Source organism: Anastrepha ludens, chromosome 6 (assembly GCF_028408465.1).
Source record: "Anastrepha ludens isolate Willacy chromosome 6, idAnaLude1.1, whole genome shotgun sequence".
In the NCBI taxonomy this organism is placed as follows: Eukaryota; Metazoa; Arthropoda; class Insecta; order Diptera; family Tephritidae; genus Anastrepha; species Anastrepha ludens.
The window spans coordinates 53,837,084-53,853,161 of NC_071502.1; the positions used below are offsets into that span (position 1 = coordinate 53,837,084).

General features: G+C 34.9%; 1 protein-coding gene across 7 annotated transcripts; it reads right to left on the reverse strand.

Annotated features, from left to right (window-relative positions):
• Nucleotides 1-115: 115 nt before the first annotated feature.
• On the reverse strand, nt 116-13,484 carry LOC128866748 (UDP-glucosyltransferase 2-like). 7 transcript variants are annotated; one of them, XM_054107715.1, is made up of 6 exons: nt 13,316-13,484; nt 2,376-2,537; nt 2,209-2,305; nt 1,693-2,151; nt 1,134-1,612; nt 116-714 (listed from the first exon to the last, which is right to left on the reverse strand). In XM_054107715.1, the coding sequence occupies exons 1-6, from the start codon at nt 13,316-13,318 to the stop codon at nt 322-324; spliced, it is 1,593 nt and encodes a 530-aa protein (XP_053963690.1). In that variant the 5' UTR covers nt 13,319-13,484; the 3' UTR covers nt 116-321. The 7 variants fall into 7 exon arrangements, with proteins under 7 accessions (XP_053963690.1, XP_053963689.1, XP_053963693.1 ...); XM_054107714.1 differs by lacking the exon at nt 13,316-13,484 and adding an exon at nt 5,478-5,673; XM_054107718.1 differs by lacking the exon at nt 13,316-13,484 and adding an exon at nt 5,203-5,399.
• Between the last annotated feature and the right edge of the window lie 2,594 nt (nt 13,485-16,078).

Sequence of the window (16,078 nt, forward strand, 5' to 3'; positions counted from 1 at the left end):
TGTTTTTAGTGACTATTGCATTAATCCTTTCTCGACCAATTTCCAGGGCGAGTGTATTTACATTGAGTCTCAAGTCTCTCATCATCCCCATACCATAAAGATACTCTATACATCATTTATTAGGTTTCATTTAAAATATGCTGGAGACCATAAAGTCTGCGGTTTCTGAACTTTATTGATCCGCATTTAATTATAAACTTACATAAATAAAAATAAACCTATTGTTTAAACCGAAATCTATTACTTCGAACCAAGAACGAGCTGGCTTGAATGAATTTACTCGATTTAACACAGATTTAGATAATCCGTTAGCTAAACTTTTTATTGCACTTTTTGTTTAATCTTCCTTCCCTTGATTGTTTGTAAAATCCAACGTACTAACGCAACAGCAACTCCGAGCGCTACAACTACAGCAGCTACAGCCGCTGCGATAACATCCAGTAAATAAAATTGGTACCATTTCAAATCCAAACCAGCAGCGCGTAAATGACGAGCACCTTTGTGGCGTATCACATAATCGATCCAGTAGAGTGCCGTCTCCCGTGGACCCATGGGGCGATCGTGGAAAATTCGCGAGATCCGTTTGGTAGTGTCACGATAGGTGGAGTTGTAGACCAACTGCTGCAGACCATTCTTCAGATCATCACGTGTAAGCGTGTTGAAATCCAAAGTAATGGCATAGCCGCCATGCTCAGCTCTCTTCAAATTTAGATACTATGTGGAGAGGAGAGAAAACATGTCGGGAGATAATAATTATAGATACATTATATTATATAAATATTTGATATGTATTTCAATGTACAGTCCAAAGTAATAGCAGCTTTCTAAAAATATGTAGGCGTTTCGAGTGATGTCAACTACTGATTATCAATCTATGATAAAAAACCTCTTATAATTGTATTTGAGGAAGTTATTCGAAATGCTGTAATAGCATATTGAAAAAATATACCGACTGAAGACTTAAATCGCCTGATTTTAGTCTAAACTGAATCTTGAATAAAAAGTGACAAAGTTTGTCAAAAGAATATGTTTCTCATTCTTCTTATTCAAAACATCTTCCTCTTATTAGAAGCTCTGTTTACTTTAAAGCGCACATCGAACGTTTGAATAACTTTATCTTATATTAAAATTACCTGATCGCAATAAAAGGGCATGCCAAGCATTGGCACGGCATGATACACGGCTTCTTGTGTGCCAAAGAGCCCACCGTGAGCGATGAAAACTCGCACATTAGGATGTGCCAAGATATCATTTTGTGGCATCCATTTTTTTATCATAACATTTTTTGGTAAATTTGCAATGCTATCATTTTCGAATTTCCATAAGACACGTTGTTTCAGTTGACGGAATACGTCAAGGAAAATTTGTAGCTTTTCTGGAGGCATATCCTTACTCTGAACTTGAGTGCCCAAACTGAAGTAAATTACGCCATTTTCTGATTCATCCAAAAATTTCTGTAGATCAGTGGAAAGTGGCTTTGGTGGATAAATATGTATGCCCCCGACATTGATCATGCTATCTATTGTGGGACCGGCCGATGATAGCGGTGTATAGTTATTAATTAATATAGCAGAGAGATTCTTATCCATAGCCGAGACACTTGGGAACTTAACTGTGGAAGAGGTGAAAATAAAGCACATCGGTTAACTTCTTCATTACATTCATGCCTGCGAAATATTTTCAGTGTCTTACTCGGTAAATGCCCAAAGTATTTTTTCACCAGGTCATCCATTTTCGGAAAGGTTTTAAATTCTCGATAGAGGTCATAATATAATGAGTGGTAAGTATTTTGTACACGTGCCCAGAAAGTCATGTGCTCAGTTAGTGGTAGAAAACTGTGAGGCACATATGAAAAAGGTGATATTATGCCAAACATTTGGCTCATATAAGGGTTTTGGGCAAATGTTGCGGAGCTAATTACAGGTATATTGTAAACGTGGGCCAATGCTAAGAATGCGTCTTGATAGAATTGTTCTACCAATAATAAATCATATACACCCTCGGTTTGTTTGGCATTGATGATATTCTGCACTTTGGGCTGTTTGAGCGCATGCTCTGTACAGGCTATCCCTATTATGTGCAGCATATCCATGAAGAGTGACATATCGTTTTTAAATTCATAGATGGAGACTTCACCGAACTCGTCCCGTACTGCAATGGAAAATATTTTAAAATGTTAAATATTTGATATTCGTCACAAAAATGCACCATCTTTCCAGTAATCGTATTCCGGTTCAATAAGTATCTCTGTGTAGTTGCTGCCCAATTTAAGTGGTTCTAGTGTTAGTCCAGTTATCATGGTGACCTATTGATTATTTGGTAGAGAAATTAGTTTAATTTCATTGACTATAATTTAGATAAAATGAAAGTTCTACCTGATGGCCATGTTTAACCAACTCGCTAATCAGCGCACGATGCATCATGTAGTGACTTTTGCCAGGAAATGAGTACACAGCGAGTATTTTCGCGCCATCTGTAGAAGGTGCTTGGACAACTAGAAAAACCAGTGCCAGTATGGGAAAAACGATTTTTGAAAGCTTGTTGGAAGTTAAAAAAAATTAACAAATATTATGCATAAACATGTGTTCAAGTATGTAAGTTAGCTTATTGATAGAATTATAATATATAAAATCAGTTATGCTAGTATCCACATATGGGTACACTAACCTGTGTGGGTGGCTGACAATTTCCCCACGAGAAAAATCACCTAGTTGTTAACTGATTATCATTTGTTCAGGTCTTAGGAAACAACTACAATAAAATTATTCAATTTTTCTTTTAACTATAAAAAATATAGCTTTTTAAAAAAGGGCCATGGTTTTAATTTTTGGGGAAAAATAAATTTTTTTATATTAAAAAATTAAGTATATGTGACCATATATATATCTATTAAACAAATCAAATGTATAGGAAAACATCTATTTTAACTTTCTTGCGTTATCAGTTTTTTAATTTAATATCTTTAAAAGCCTTGCCGATTTTTTATACATTCATACGTTTGATTGCGAACGGTGTATGTACAAAACAAACAAAATCATTTTGCGTTTGATGCTGCTATCGTGCACACGCTTGTTATTAGCTCTACTGCCAGCAAGGTAATTATAAAAATGCTTTGAAAATTAGAGGATCATGAAATATAACAACCTTTAACTACGTTCCGATATTTCTGACTTAGAATATGAATCGGGCGAATATCACCTGGCTAGTAATTTATTAGATGTGCTTGAGAACAATTAAAGATTTTTATTAGAAGAGTTTTCCCGAGAAGGTCCGAATGAGGTAAGCAGGATATAGATGTTGGCAAGGATGCGAGTTCGGGAAAATGGATATAGTAGAGAGCCTTTCAGTTGATGGGAAAGTTCAAGAAAGGGCTGTTTTCTAATCTTCACAGGTACCATTGAAAAAGGCTGACCAAATTGGTTGGAAAAAAGCTTCTTGAACCACTCCAAAGACTACTTTTATTGAAACGTACCCAAAGAAATCTTTTCTATCCAAAAGAATTGAAAGTATTGAATTTTTAAAGCTACCCGTTAAAAACTTGCAGCGGAAGAATATTTAATTAAATCTTTCAATATTTAATTTCTATTTTAGCGCATTGACGAAGGCTTCCATGTTGGTTAGTCGGCGACAGGAGGTCAGAAAGTTATTGCACGTCGCAAACTACTGCCCCAAGCATACGAACGTATTTTCGCGAAAATCGATATTAAAGCAAAACGCGCAAAGTCTTATAGTCAAAAAAAAAAAAAATACTAATAATTAATTTAACAACTAGAGCATTAACAAACTTTAAATATACATATATATATATTATATAGAGTAGAATGGGGTAAGATAGGTCATTTTTTTTTGGAGAGCTCTTGCTACGGTGTTTTTGCATTGATTTTGAAAAATAAGCAAGATTTTGAAAGGTTATTTATCTGCTAACATTTTGGTTATACTGACTTATGTTTGGCTAAATATTTTGGAAGCTGCATTCAATAAGACAAAGGTACTTTTTTTCGATATTTTCAAAATCGGGGGGCACGATAGGTCACTATATGTGAGGGGAAAAGAACAATGCACATGGCTTGGAAATTAACGTTTTACCATTTATTTATAGAGTATGAACACTGCACATGTTATAAAAGTTAGGAATTTTTCTTTAATTCATCACGCGAGCACGTAATGTTTCGAACGGAATTTTAAATTGTTTCGAGGGTGATCGAACACTAGCGCCATCTCGGACTGCCGCGATTGCGTTTTTTACGTCCTCTTCACTTCGTTTTGGTGTTTGTCGCACATAATTACGCACCATTTTGCTGCAAAAACAATTAAAATTTATTTTATTCAATTAAAAGTAGTGACCTATAATGCCCCCAGACGGCTGACCTATATTGCCCCCAAGCACATGTTTGATGTTAGTGTCGATATTTTTTTTAAAAACAAAAATATCAAAAAACTAACACATTATTCGTGTTCAGCATTATTTTCTACGTAAAATAAAACTCACCTGACAAATATTTACATACATTAAATGCACTGCACCGTAGAATAAAAAAAATGGTATGTCGGAGAAAAGCTCACAAAAAACTAAACGACGCCAGAACTAGGATAACTAATCAATGGTGACGGCCGAAATGACAGTCGCGAACGTTGTTCCCCACCACTATTCAATTCACATAAGACGAGTGACCTCTGCAAAAACAGTGCGACGAAAACCCCACCTACCTATTGTGCCCCCATACCTATCTTACCCCATTCTACTCTATATATATAATACTAATAACATTGAACAAGTGAATTTTCAATTTGTGTAATAGGAATTACCTTCTTATCCCTCACTCAAAATGAATAAGCCACCGGACAATAAAGTAAATTTACCTCCCAATTTACCTGCACTCAAATGGGACAAAACAAAGCAATCAAACTTTACATCGAACGAACCGGTATACCTACTCATGTCCAGACCCAATAACTCAGACAATTTAAAGAATGTATCACCTTTTTTGATTCAAAAAGCAATCAACTCAACTTGCGGCGAAGTTGAATATTGCAAAAAAATTTTTAGCGGCCAAATTTTGATCAAAACCAAAAACGGCTCACAAGCGAACAAATTAACGACACTAACAGCGCTTTCAAACACAATCATAGTTGAGATTACACCACACAAGACACTTAATTATTCGAAAGGCGTAATATATTGTAACGAACTAAGATCAATACCCGAAAGTGAAATCCTCGATGAACTAAAACCCCAAAATGTATGCGAGGTGAAAAAAATACTCAAAAAAGTGAACAATGACCTGATTGAAACAGGATTAATTATATTAACATTTGCCACAACAACATTGCCAACGAAAATACACATCGGTTATATTAAAACAACAGTTCGCCCATACATCCCCCCACCAATGCGATGCAAAAATTGTTTTAAATTTAATCACTTAGCAAAATTCTGCAAAACTCCAAAGTCCTGCCATAACTGTGCAAGCAATTACCATGTTAACGACGAAAACCAAGAGAAATGTAATAATCCTACGAAATGCGGCAATTGCGATGCGAATGGACTAACATGTACTAATCACACCACTCTCGACAAAAAATGTCCCATATTCATACGCGAGAAAGAAATCCAAACAATTAAGATCACCTCACAAGTCGACAACAAAACTGCACGAGCTATTTACAAAGAACGACATCCACACAACAACTATACATTTGCAGAAGTCACCAGTCAACATACTTCTAAACAAACAACACTCAACTCACAATCAGAACATCAAAACTCACCACACTTTAATCACCCACTCGCAGTACAGCCAACAAAACCACCAACAAAGCCAACCACACCAACTACCAATTCTCTCACTGAAAATAGCATGGAAAGACAAATCATGCAATATTCAGATGTAATGAGCGAATCAGAGACAGATGACAGCTTAGAATCCACATCTACATCAAAGCAGAAGATAAAAATCCTACCAAAAAATACATCAAAACGACTACAATCACAGATAAAAAAACTTAACAAAAAAAAGTAGCCCAACTAACACTAGAACTAGCCAAAACGTTAATTATCCTAATATTCCTAAAAACAGAACTATATTTACTTATACATACTTATTCTTAACTTACTTACACCTTATATAAATACTTATTAAATCTTAATTTAGTTAATTCAAAACAAAAACACGAACACTTATCTATTCTACTGATATATGACGCCCTCACTAAAAATCATACAATGGAATATACGAGGATACCAAAATAACTACAACGAACTACAAATATTACTAACACAAATCAGACCACACGTAATTACCCTGCAAGAGACACACATCCAAAACTCGATACCAATGCCAACGCCTATTAATTATAATATATACATATCCACAAACCCATGCAACTCATTTGGAGGATCTGCTATTCTTATACATAAATCCATACAGCATAAAATAATAAACCACACTACTAACACTTTTGATATAGTTAGTATACAAATACAGTCCGTACTCAAATTTACAATTAGTTCCATCTACCTTTCATCAAACAAAAACTTCAATACCAAAAACCTTCAAGATATATTTGACAGCTTGCAACCACCAATTTTAATTACCGGTGACTTTAATAGTTGGCATCCAAACTGGGGATCCCCCAAAAGCAACAGCAGAGGTAATAAGCTCTTTAAATTCGTTAGTCAATCAAGACTAATTCTTTTGAACGATGGCTCACCAACCCACTTTACAACACACCATACATTCACTCATGTGGATTTAACCATAGCTTCACCTTCCATAGCCCTGCAAAGTAATTGGCAAGTAGAATCCTGCCTTTTTGGCAGCGACCACTTCCCAATAACCACAACCATCTTTAACAACCAATCAAACACCATAATAAATATCAGACCCAGGTTTAACCTTAATAAAGCTAATTGGGAAAAATTCAGCACCCTAGCGAATATACTATGTCAAGCTAAACCACACAGCAATAATACAAATAAAGAAGCGGCCACGCTACACAAAATCATACTCCAAAGCGCAAATGAAGCAATCCCTCAAACGATTTACAATACGAAAAAATGTACACCTTGGTGGAACAAAGAACTCGAAAGATTGAAGAAAGATAGAAATCGCTTTTGGAATAAAGTAAAAAGACACATAACAACTGAAAACATAATAAATTACAAAAGAGCAAATGCTCTATTTAAAAGGGAACTTAAATTATCCAAAAACAAGGCAATGCATAAGTTTACAAGCCACATTCACCCCCATACACCCACTGGACAGTTATGGCACACTATACGTCGATTATGCGGCTTAAAACCATATCTTCCGATACACAGTATAGCCCTACAAGATCCAATCCAAACTACCACAACCAATAAACTTACAATAGCCAACTCATTTGGAAAATACTGGTCAAATGAAGCCAGCGACTCCAACTTTACACGATCATTTTTAGACCACAAATACTCCTCCTTAACACCAATTAACAGCTTAACCCCAAGCAAAACTGCGCTCCAAATAGAAAGCGATATAACTCCAATAGAACTCTCTATAGCTTTGTCAAAACTTAAGGGTCGCACCCCAGGTACTGATAGAATTTCTTACCCCATGATAAAAAACTTACCGGCGGCCATGAAAACCCGTTTACTTTGTCTTTATAACAACATTTTAAACAATCAAATTCCTCAAATGTTCAAAAGCAGTCTCGTCCTCCCTATACATAAACCAAACCAAGATAAATCCTCCATCAAATCCTACCGTCCAATATCCTTGAATCCGGTCTGCGCAAAATTATTAGACAAAGTAGTAGCTAATCGGCTATGGTGGTTTGTTTCCTGCAACAAACTACTACATAGCCAGCAAATTGGATTTAGAAAGGGTAAATCAGTGTCTGATTATCTAGTACATCTAGACCATCAGATCACGTCCTCCCTATCCCAAAAAAAGCATTTGTCAATCATCTCACTCGACTTTATTAAAGCATTTGACAAAATCGGAGTACACACCATTCTAGACCAGCTCTTAGAATGGAAAATAGGTCCTAAAATATTAAACTATATCAAAAATTTTATGACAAACAGAAAAATTAAAATAAGAATAGATTCTCACTTCTCCGAAACATATCCACTACAGAATGGGATACCCCAAGGATCCCCAATTTCAGTCATACTATTTCTTATAGCATACCACAAACTTAGCAACATTTTATCATTACACAAAGAAATAGACTTTCTGGCTTACGCAGACGATTTCACTCTCATAAAAAAAATGAATAAACATGAAAATACAAACATAGATCTCAACGACATTCACAACGATATTTTGAACTGGTGCAATTACTCAGGTGCAAGCCTCTCAACAGAAAAAAGTAAACACATACACATATGCAGGAAAAAACACTGTCATCCAAATATCACATGCAACAACTTTACAATAAACAACGCCGAAAACTTAAAAATATTAGGTATCGAATTTAATAAAAGATATAGATGGGAAGCCCACATATCAAAACTTGTCAACTCATTAAATAAACGTTTGAATATAATAAAATGCCTTTCAAGCCCAAAACTGAATGCTAACACTAGTTCAATCATTGCCGCTACCAAATCTTTAATTGTATCAAAAATTTACTATGGATTATACCTTTTTGGCTACACACCTAAGTCCAATATCAACAAACTCAACTCATTACTAAACTCTGCTATACGAACCGCCTTAGGCGCATACCGTACTACACCGATTCGCAACATGACGTTCGAAACAGGCATACCTCCGTTAACACAAATGAGGGAGTTTGCCACAACAAAACTTTGCAAAAACCTAATCGCTAATGACCAGTCAACACTTTCAAAACTTACACACAAAATAATAATTTCTAAACGAAAACACAAAATTCAATCAACACTCAAACGCATAATAGAAAAATCTCTGGAATTAGATATTCCCATCAATTATAAACCTAAGACCGTCACCCGATTTCCTGGATGACAACTACCTTTCAATGCCATATATACATCACTCCACCATTGGAAAAAAGAAAATACGCCTTCAACAATATTCCAAAAACTCTTCTCAGAATTAACCAACAAACTTATAAAAAAAAAGTTCAAACTAATCTTCACAGACGGTTCAAAGAGCGCAAACCAAACAAGCTTCAGCGTTATATACAATGACAGAATATTAATTAGCAAGGTTTTACCTTATTACAGCACAAATTTTGCTGCAGAAACGATAGCCATATTTGAAGCAGTACAATATGCTAGCCAAACACCTGGAAAATTTGCAATTTGTTCCGATTTCTTAGCCTCATTAGAAATGATAAAAAATATAAACAATAATAATTATTATACAGACTACATAAGAAACTGCTTACTAAAATTCAAAAATAAAATCGAGCTCATATGGATACCAGGACACGCTAAAATCAAGGGCAACGAACTAGCAGATTTAGCAGCAAAAGAAGCACAAAACCGCCCCCTAACTATGTCTCTGAACCTCCTATACACAGATATTAAAAAACATATAACAAAAATATTCAAAAATACACAACACTCCACATTCGAACAAACAACAAGCTGGTACAAATTTGTTAACCCAAAGAAGCAAGCGATCAATGAACACACATTTACACATAATACTAACATAACTAGAAGGGAAATAACAAAAATAATTAGACTACGACTTGGGCACACACGACTAACACACGAATATTTAATAAAAAAAGACCTAAATATCTGCAAATACTGCAATACCTCAGCTCCAAACATCAAACACATCCTAGACGACTGCACACATTTTACAAACCACAGAAAATCGCTAAACAACACAAAACCTACTGATCTACTTTTAAACAATTCTACAGAGAACATTATTAAACTTATAAACTATTTAAAATATTGTAATATCTTAAATGAAATTTAGCTAACACCCTACATACACATATATACACACCCAGTATATTAGCTTAAGGCCGCAGTAGCCATAGCTATAAGCTTTTTTTTTGTATTTTATAGTTAACTATAAATACAATTGTCAATAAAAAAAAAAAAAAAAAAGTTATTGCAATAAACAGAAAGGGACTATTATTTATTACAATATTATATTTTTTTTATGTATTCTTCTTTAAGCCTAACGATTTTCGAAAATTTTAATGATAGTTGAAATTCTGTTTTACAGACCTACAAAACAAGCAGAAGATTCATCATTACATATATGATTTTTTTTGTTGTTGATTTAAGCTAGTTCCCATTATTAGAAATAAATAATTTTATTAGTTTGGGAAAAAATGTAACAAAGTTTGTCAAAAAAATAAATTATTTTTGAGTAAATTTTTTGCACACATGCTTTACAACTGTTTTATAGTCGATCTTTAGCTCCTGGGCTATGCTACAACTACTAACATAACGGTCAACTTCGATTATTTCTGAGATTTTATCGACATTTTCTTTAACAGCAAAAACTCCTGAATGGAGTCGACGAAACCAAAATTGCTCGTTATTAGCTCGGAACCATAAACATTGCTCACAATTTCAGCAGCCTGGCTTGCCCACTTCAGGCCCATTTTTTCCTTCATTTTGCCATGGTTTTTCTTAAGGTGAAGCTTAGTATATTATTTTCTCTTAATATTGATACCCTTTCTAGTATATTTGAATAACAATATTCTTTTTGCATTCCAATCGATTGTGACACCTTCAACTTCATAAAAGCAAATATGGCTTTCACAAAAACTAATAAAAATTTTCGGGATATAATACTGAAATATTTTTGATACAAATTGGATGCCAGAACAGGTGTTTGAACTGAATTTGGTTCTGCTGTAGAGACCTCCATCTGCTTTATTTTCAGTGGAGTGCTGTATTTCCCTTCATCTGGAGGAAAAAAATTCCGAAAGACCAAGTCAAGACAAGGCAATGAACATCTTTGTAAAGGAAAATTTTAAGAATTTATGAATGTTGATGACTCACAAGTTTGGCGACAAGCTGAGCGAGGAACCTCTTCCTCCTCTTGCAACTTCTGCATATCATTGTGCCATGGCACACATTTCAAGTAAATGCGGAAATACGAGTGTTCCGTCATCCCGTTAAGAGATGCCTGGCATTTGCGGGCAATGATGGAATTAGTGCTGGTATACTGCTAATCCAGCTAATATACTCTAAGGAATACCGAATTTCAAATGCTTTCCAACTCCTATTACAGTAACTGGAGCTTCAGCTGCAATTAACTACTAAATAAAACAACTTGAAATTTGGTACAGTTTATACCTTTGGGAAGGCTAATACGATAACTTTGTTTGACTCCATGCAACTGGAATTTTGATGACCGGTATGACTACCCCGTAGTAGATACGAAGACATTGTCATGAAATAGTTAAATTCAAACGATTTACCTTTTGTTGCCTGTTGGTCGGGAGACATGGGAAAGAAATCACGCAGTATCACCATTGTCTCTCTAGTCATGTACTGCGTGGCACCATCGTGATGTCACCATGTGGTACTGAACTGAACTGGCTGTTGATGTTTCAATAGTGGGTTCCGCCTTTTAAGTGACCAATAACGGCAATTTGCTTTTTTACACTCTCATTTAAATGAAATATATAGCGTTTACCGTACGAAATTGTTCCAACATTGTCTCGCAGAAATGTTAACACAAATTGTAATCGTTAGCCTTAAGCGCTTGCATAATTTGCATTTTGTAGTGGTGAAATCTAAGATCCTTCCTCAATATTTCATTACAGCAGTTTTTGAAAGTCCCAGCGCTGCCACTCTCTTATGCAAAGACTGACGCAGATTATCGTGCAAACTTGAAGCGACGATTTCAATGTTTTCCTTTGCTCTTGATGTCCGGTTAAGCCCCGGCTGTGGGTGGTTTCCCACCAAACTTGATTCCAGGAGCCTTAGCACCCATGAACGAATCAAATCTTCACTTGGGTCATCACGCAAGCTTTGAATATTGTAGCGTGAACAAAATCTAGGACGAGCAGTTGCACACGAATCATTGGCCTTGAAATACGCTTCGATTGCGCACACGTGTTGTTCACTGCGTCATGGTGACTAAATGTGCCAGCCGGAGTTCACATGCGGTCTGTGTAATTGCACCAGTTCATAACCCGGGGCAAGAAACACCAATGCTAAAAAACGTTTTTTCTAATACCGGTTGCCCTTCGACAGGCAATGGCAAACCTTGCGCGGTTATTCTACCCTGAAAAAACGTCTCATAAAAAATCATCAGTCGTTCGGAAGCAGCGTCAAACTATAGATCCCTCCATTTGTGGAAAGACATCGGGACGCACACCACAAATAAGAAGAAGAGCTTACACCTAAAAAGTTACATTGTGTAACTACATTCAGTTCACAACCTAATAAGTTTCTCATTGCACATTTTCGAATTAATTACCTTCAGGTCTTAGGCGGTCAGATGAGAAAACACAAAAAAACACAAAAAATAAACAAAAAACACCATATATTCCGTAATTGCTGTTCAAAAATTAATTATGGAAATCCGATTACTAAATCTGCAGGGATAACTGATTATTTAAAAAGCTCAGCTATTAATAAAAATAAATAAGGAAACAACCTGAGGGTTGTGTTTTCCAAAAAAAAAAGGTTCGTTAAAATCAGAAAAATAGCAAAGCACAATTTAAAGAGGATTTTTAAGGAGATTTTTAAAAATGGTAAAAAATTGGCCCCGAAAATTTTAAATAAAAGATATAATGTTTTCCAAAAAAAATGTCTAAAAAATATTTTTTATTTATATATTGTAGTAAAAAATTAAAAACAAAAAGTTTAAATGTTAAAAAGAACACAAATTTTTCAACATTGAATAAATCTCAAAAATATTAAAAATCTCTTTTTTTAATTTTTTAGTTTACTTATTAATTAAATAAATCAAGCCTGCTAATAAAACTATTTTTAGAAGAATTGATATGGAATCGCTCAGCTGCAGAGGGGGAGCTTTTATTAAGATCTATTTGTATGTATGTATGCAGAATACAACGCAAATTGTGTACATTTACTACAGCAAAGGACATGATTTGCAAATTGCTAAAAAATCCCTTACTTTTTCCTTATTTCACAACGGATTGCGACAACACACACCTCACATGAAGCCTTTTAAATATCACTTGTTGAATAACTTGTACATATACATGTACATATGTATGTGCTCTATTCAAGATTTTTATGCTCACATAGCTTAACATGGTAAATAAGATAAAAAATAACCAATATCCAAAAAATTGGATATGGCAAAATTTATGAATTCCCTTATATTATTGTCACTTTCTTTTCTTTTATTTGAATATTGGCATTTTAGGTATATATCTTTATAAGTACCATTTTCACTTTGAACTAGTCACGAATCCTTTTCTTTAAAAAATTTATTCAATCATTCATTTTACTTTATTTTAATTTCGTTAGTACGTCCTAATCACTAGAGTCCACCGCAGTTTCTAAAATAAGTTCGCGCACTAAAATCAGAAAAGCTTATTTTATTTCATTAAAGTCGCAAACTTGATAACTAAATCAATTGATAATTTTTAGATTATAAGGCACTCTTAAGTAATAGCAGCACTATGTAAACAAAGTTGCCAATCTTCTTTATTAAGGAAAATTCACATTATGTACAAGATGGCGCACAACTAATCATTTTTTTAATAACAATTTTACTAAATAAATAAAAAAAAATATTTTGAATTCTTTATTTTGAACTTTACGGGATGTATTGATTGCCTGTTTGTATACTGCAACTGTCGAGTTCACAAGTATTAAATCTGAGTGATGTACCAAGCCATTTGTAAAAATTATAAATCTTCCGATTGAGTGATTAATTTTGCGCCACCTTGTATATTTATTCACATAAATGCGTAAGTGCGATAATAGCTTCAGTACCTCAAAACTAATTAATTATAGTATAATATAAAACCAAATGAAGTAGTAGCTTATAACTTTTCAATACAATACGTTGAAAATATTCACGACTAATGGCAACATTGTCTCTACTTTGCAATCTAATATTTAAGTATTAAAGATCGATAAGAACGCAAATACTAACATGGAACTATTATTATACTACTTTCTAGTGGCTTCCTACGAAATGGCCTTGTCTAGCGCTAGTCCCGATTCAGTTCGATTCGCTGCTAGAATGTGTCATTTAAATAATAGTAACATATGGGCTGAAAAGTCCCGGGTCTGACAAAGAAAACACGTTTTTTTGTTCAAAATTACCTTTATTCAACAAAATAATTTCCATCAAGAACAACGCAATCAACCAATCGCCGCTCTAACATTTCAATACCACTTTTGTAGAACGATGTATCTTTTGACTCAAAATAGGTCTCACTTTCGGCGATCACCTCTTTATTCCTTTATTCGAGCGAAGCTTCTTACCGGCGAGCATTTTTATAGGCCTGCGAACAGCCAGTAGCCGTTGGGAGCCAAGTCTGGCGAATATGGTGGAAGTGAGTGATTCGAGGTTCAATTCATGTAGTTTTGTTTCTTTGTGTTTGTTCATGTTTTTGATCAACAGTGAGCAAACGCGGCATCCACTTTGAGCAGAACTTTTAAATAGTCAAGTGCTGCTATACAAAGCCAACACGTCCTCTTGATATCTTTACGATGTCAGCTAACTCACACAACTTCACTTTTCGATCTTTCAAAATGATTTTGGGTATTTTTTTTTTTGTTTTTTGCTGTTATCGCCAGATTTGGACGTCCCATCATCGGAGTCCCTACGACTATGTTGAAGTTAGCAAACCGTCGCTTTAATGTTGTTTCTAACGGAGTGGAGTCCCCATAATACCAATACACTTTTGCTTCGCTTGAACCCTTTTTCCCCGATTAAGAATTAGTATAAAATTAAAACACGAAGTTCTTTTTGTTCCATTGTTTTGAAAATATCAAAAGTAGCGTCACTCTTGGCACAACAACTCTCGAACTAATGAAAAGAATATCTTGAAATTTTGAGAGCTGTCTTTTTAAGGTTAGTACTAACAATAAAACCAGTACCACTTATGTATTAAGCTCGGGACTTTTCCGCCCAGGTGTTACAATAGCAAAGATAACACTAGCAAATTTAAATAATAATATAAAAATAGTTTAGGGCTTTTTTTGCAAGTCATCTCATTCGCCATGCGTTAGCGAGTGCCAAGTAGATGAAACAACTGGTATGTAAATATAAGCATGTGTTGGTAGCTTAAAATTTCATTTATTTCATTCATCATTATCGCATTCATACAGAAAAATGTTTGCAGCTCGTTACTTCTGATGCTCGAGCTTCTTCAACACCGTTTTGTGTTCTTGTTCTTCTCAATGTTGTTGTTGAATGTAGACTTGAATTTAACAATTGCAAAGTGCAACAGCCATACGAGAACTCGGAAAGTTGAAGCAACAAAATTCTCCCTATATGAACTTGCTTAACATCAGCTAAAAGAGTTAGCAGCATTGAAGATAGTGAGTTACACCACTTTCATGAGGTGTAACCAAGAATGATAGAGTAAGAGATCGCGCTCTCCCAACTCGCTGTGACATCAGGCTCCGAGAATATACAAACGAAAGGAAGAATAATTATTTATTTGTGAAGAGGAAGAGTAAGCGAAAGCAATAGAAACCGACCCAAGGTCCTTCAGCGAGTCATTCAAAATCAGTGCTTAAGGATGTCCGAATTGCGGCGCAGTTGCGGCCAACATTCGAAGGGCTCTATTTTAAAGTGTGAGTGTTTATGATGTTCCGCAAATAGGAGGAGCTACAGCTTTAAGCCAACTACGAACGGCAGATATTTTTTATGAAGAGCCTTTTCATGGCAGAAATGGACTCTGAAGTTTAGCATTGTCTGCCGAGGGGCGACTGCTATTCAAAAAAAAACGTTTTCTATCATTTTTGTGTTTCACGCACGGATATTCGAACCTACGCACTTCCGAATGGCAGTCACGCACGAACCCTTTCGGCAAAGTATGAATACATAAATCAAAATTAAATTGATAAAAAAGAATGAAAAGTACATATTTTATTCATTTAAGCACTTCATTGAGTATTTTTTGCAATCCAGAAAACAAACAAAAGCAAAAATTTATGTGTTGAATTTTGTCACATTCGTTAGCT

What these genes read in the sequence shown, in the direction of transcription:
- LOC128866748 (XM_054107713.1), bottom strand. Translation starts at nt 4,510, where the DNA reads ATGTATGTAAATATTTGTCAG. An exon ending in TGTATGTAAATATTTGTCAG is followed by an intron (nt 2,538 to 4,489) that starts GTGAGTTTTATT and finishes ACTTCCAACAAG; the next exon opens with CTTTCAAAAATCGTTTTTCC. An exon ending in TGGTTAAACATGGCCATCAG is followed by an intron (nt 2,306 to 2,375) that starts GTAGAACTTTCA and finishes AATAATCAATAG; the next exon opens with GTCACCATGATAACTGGACT.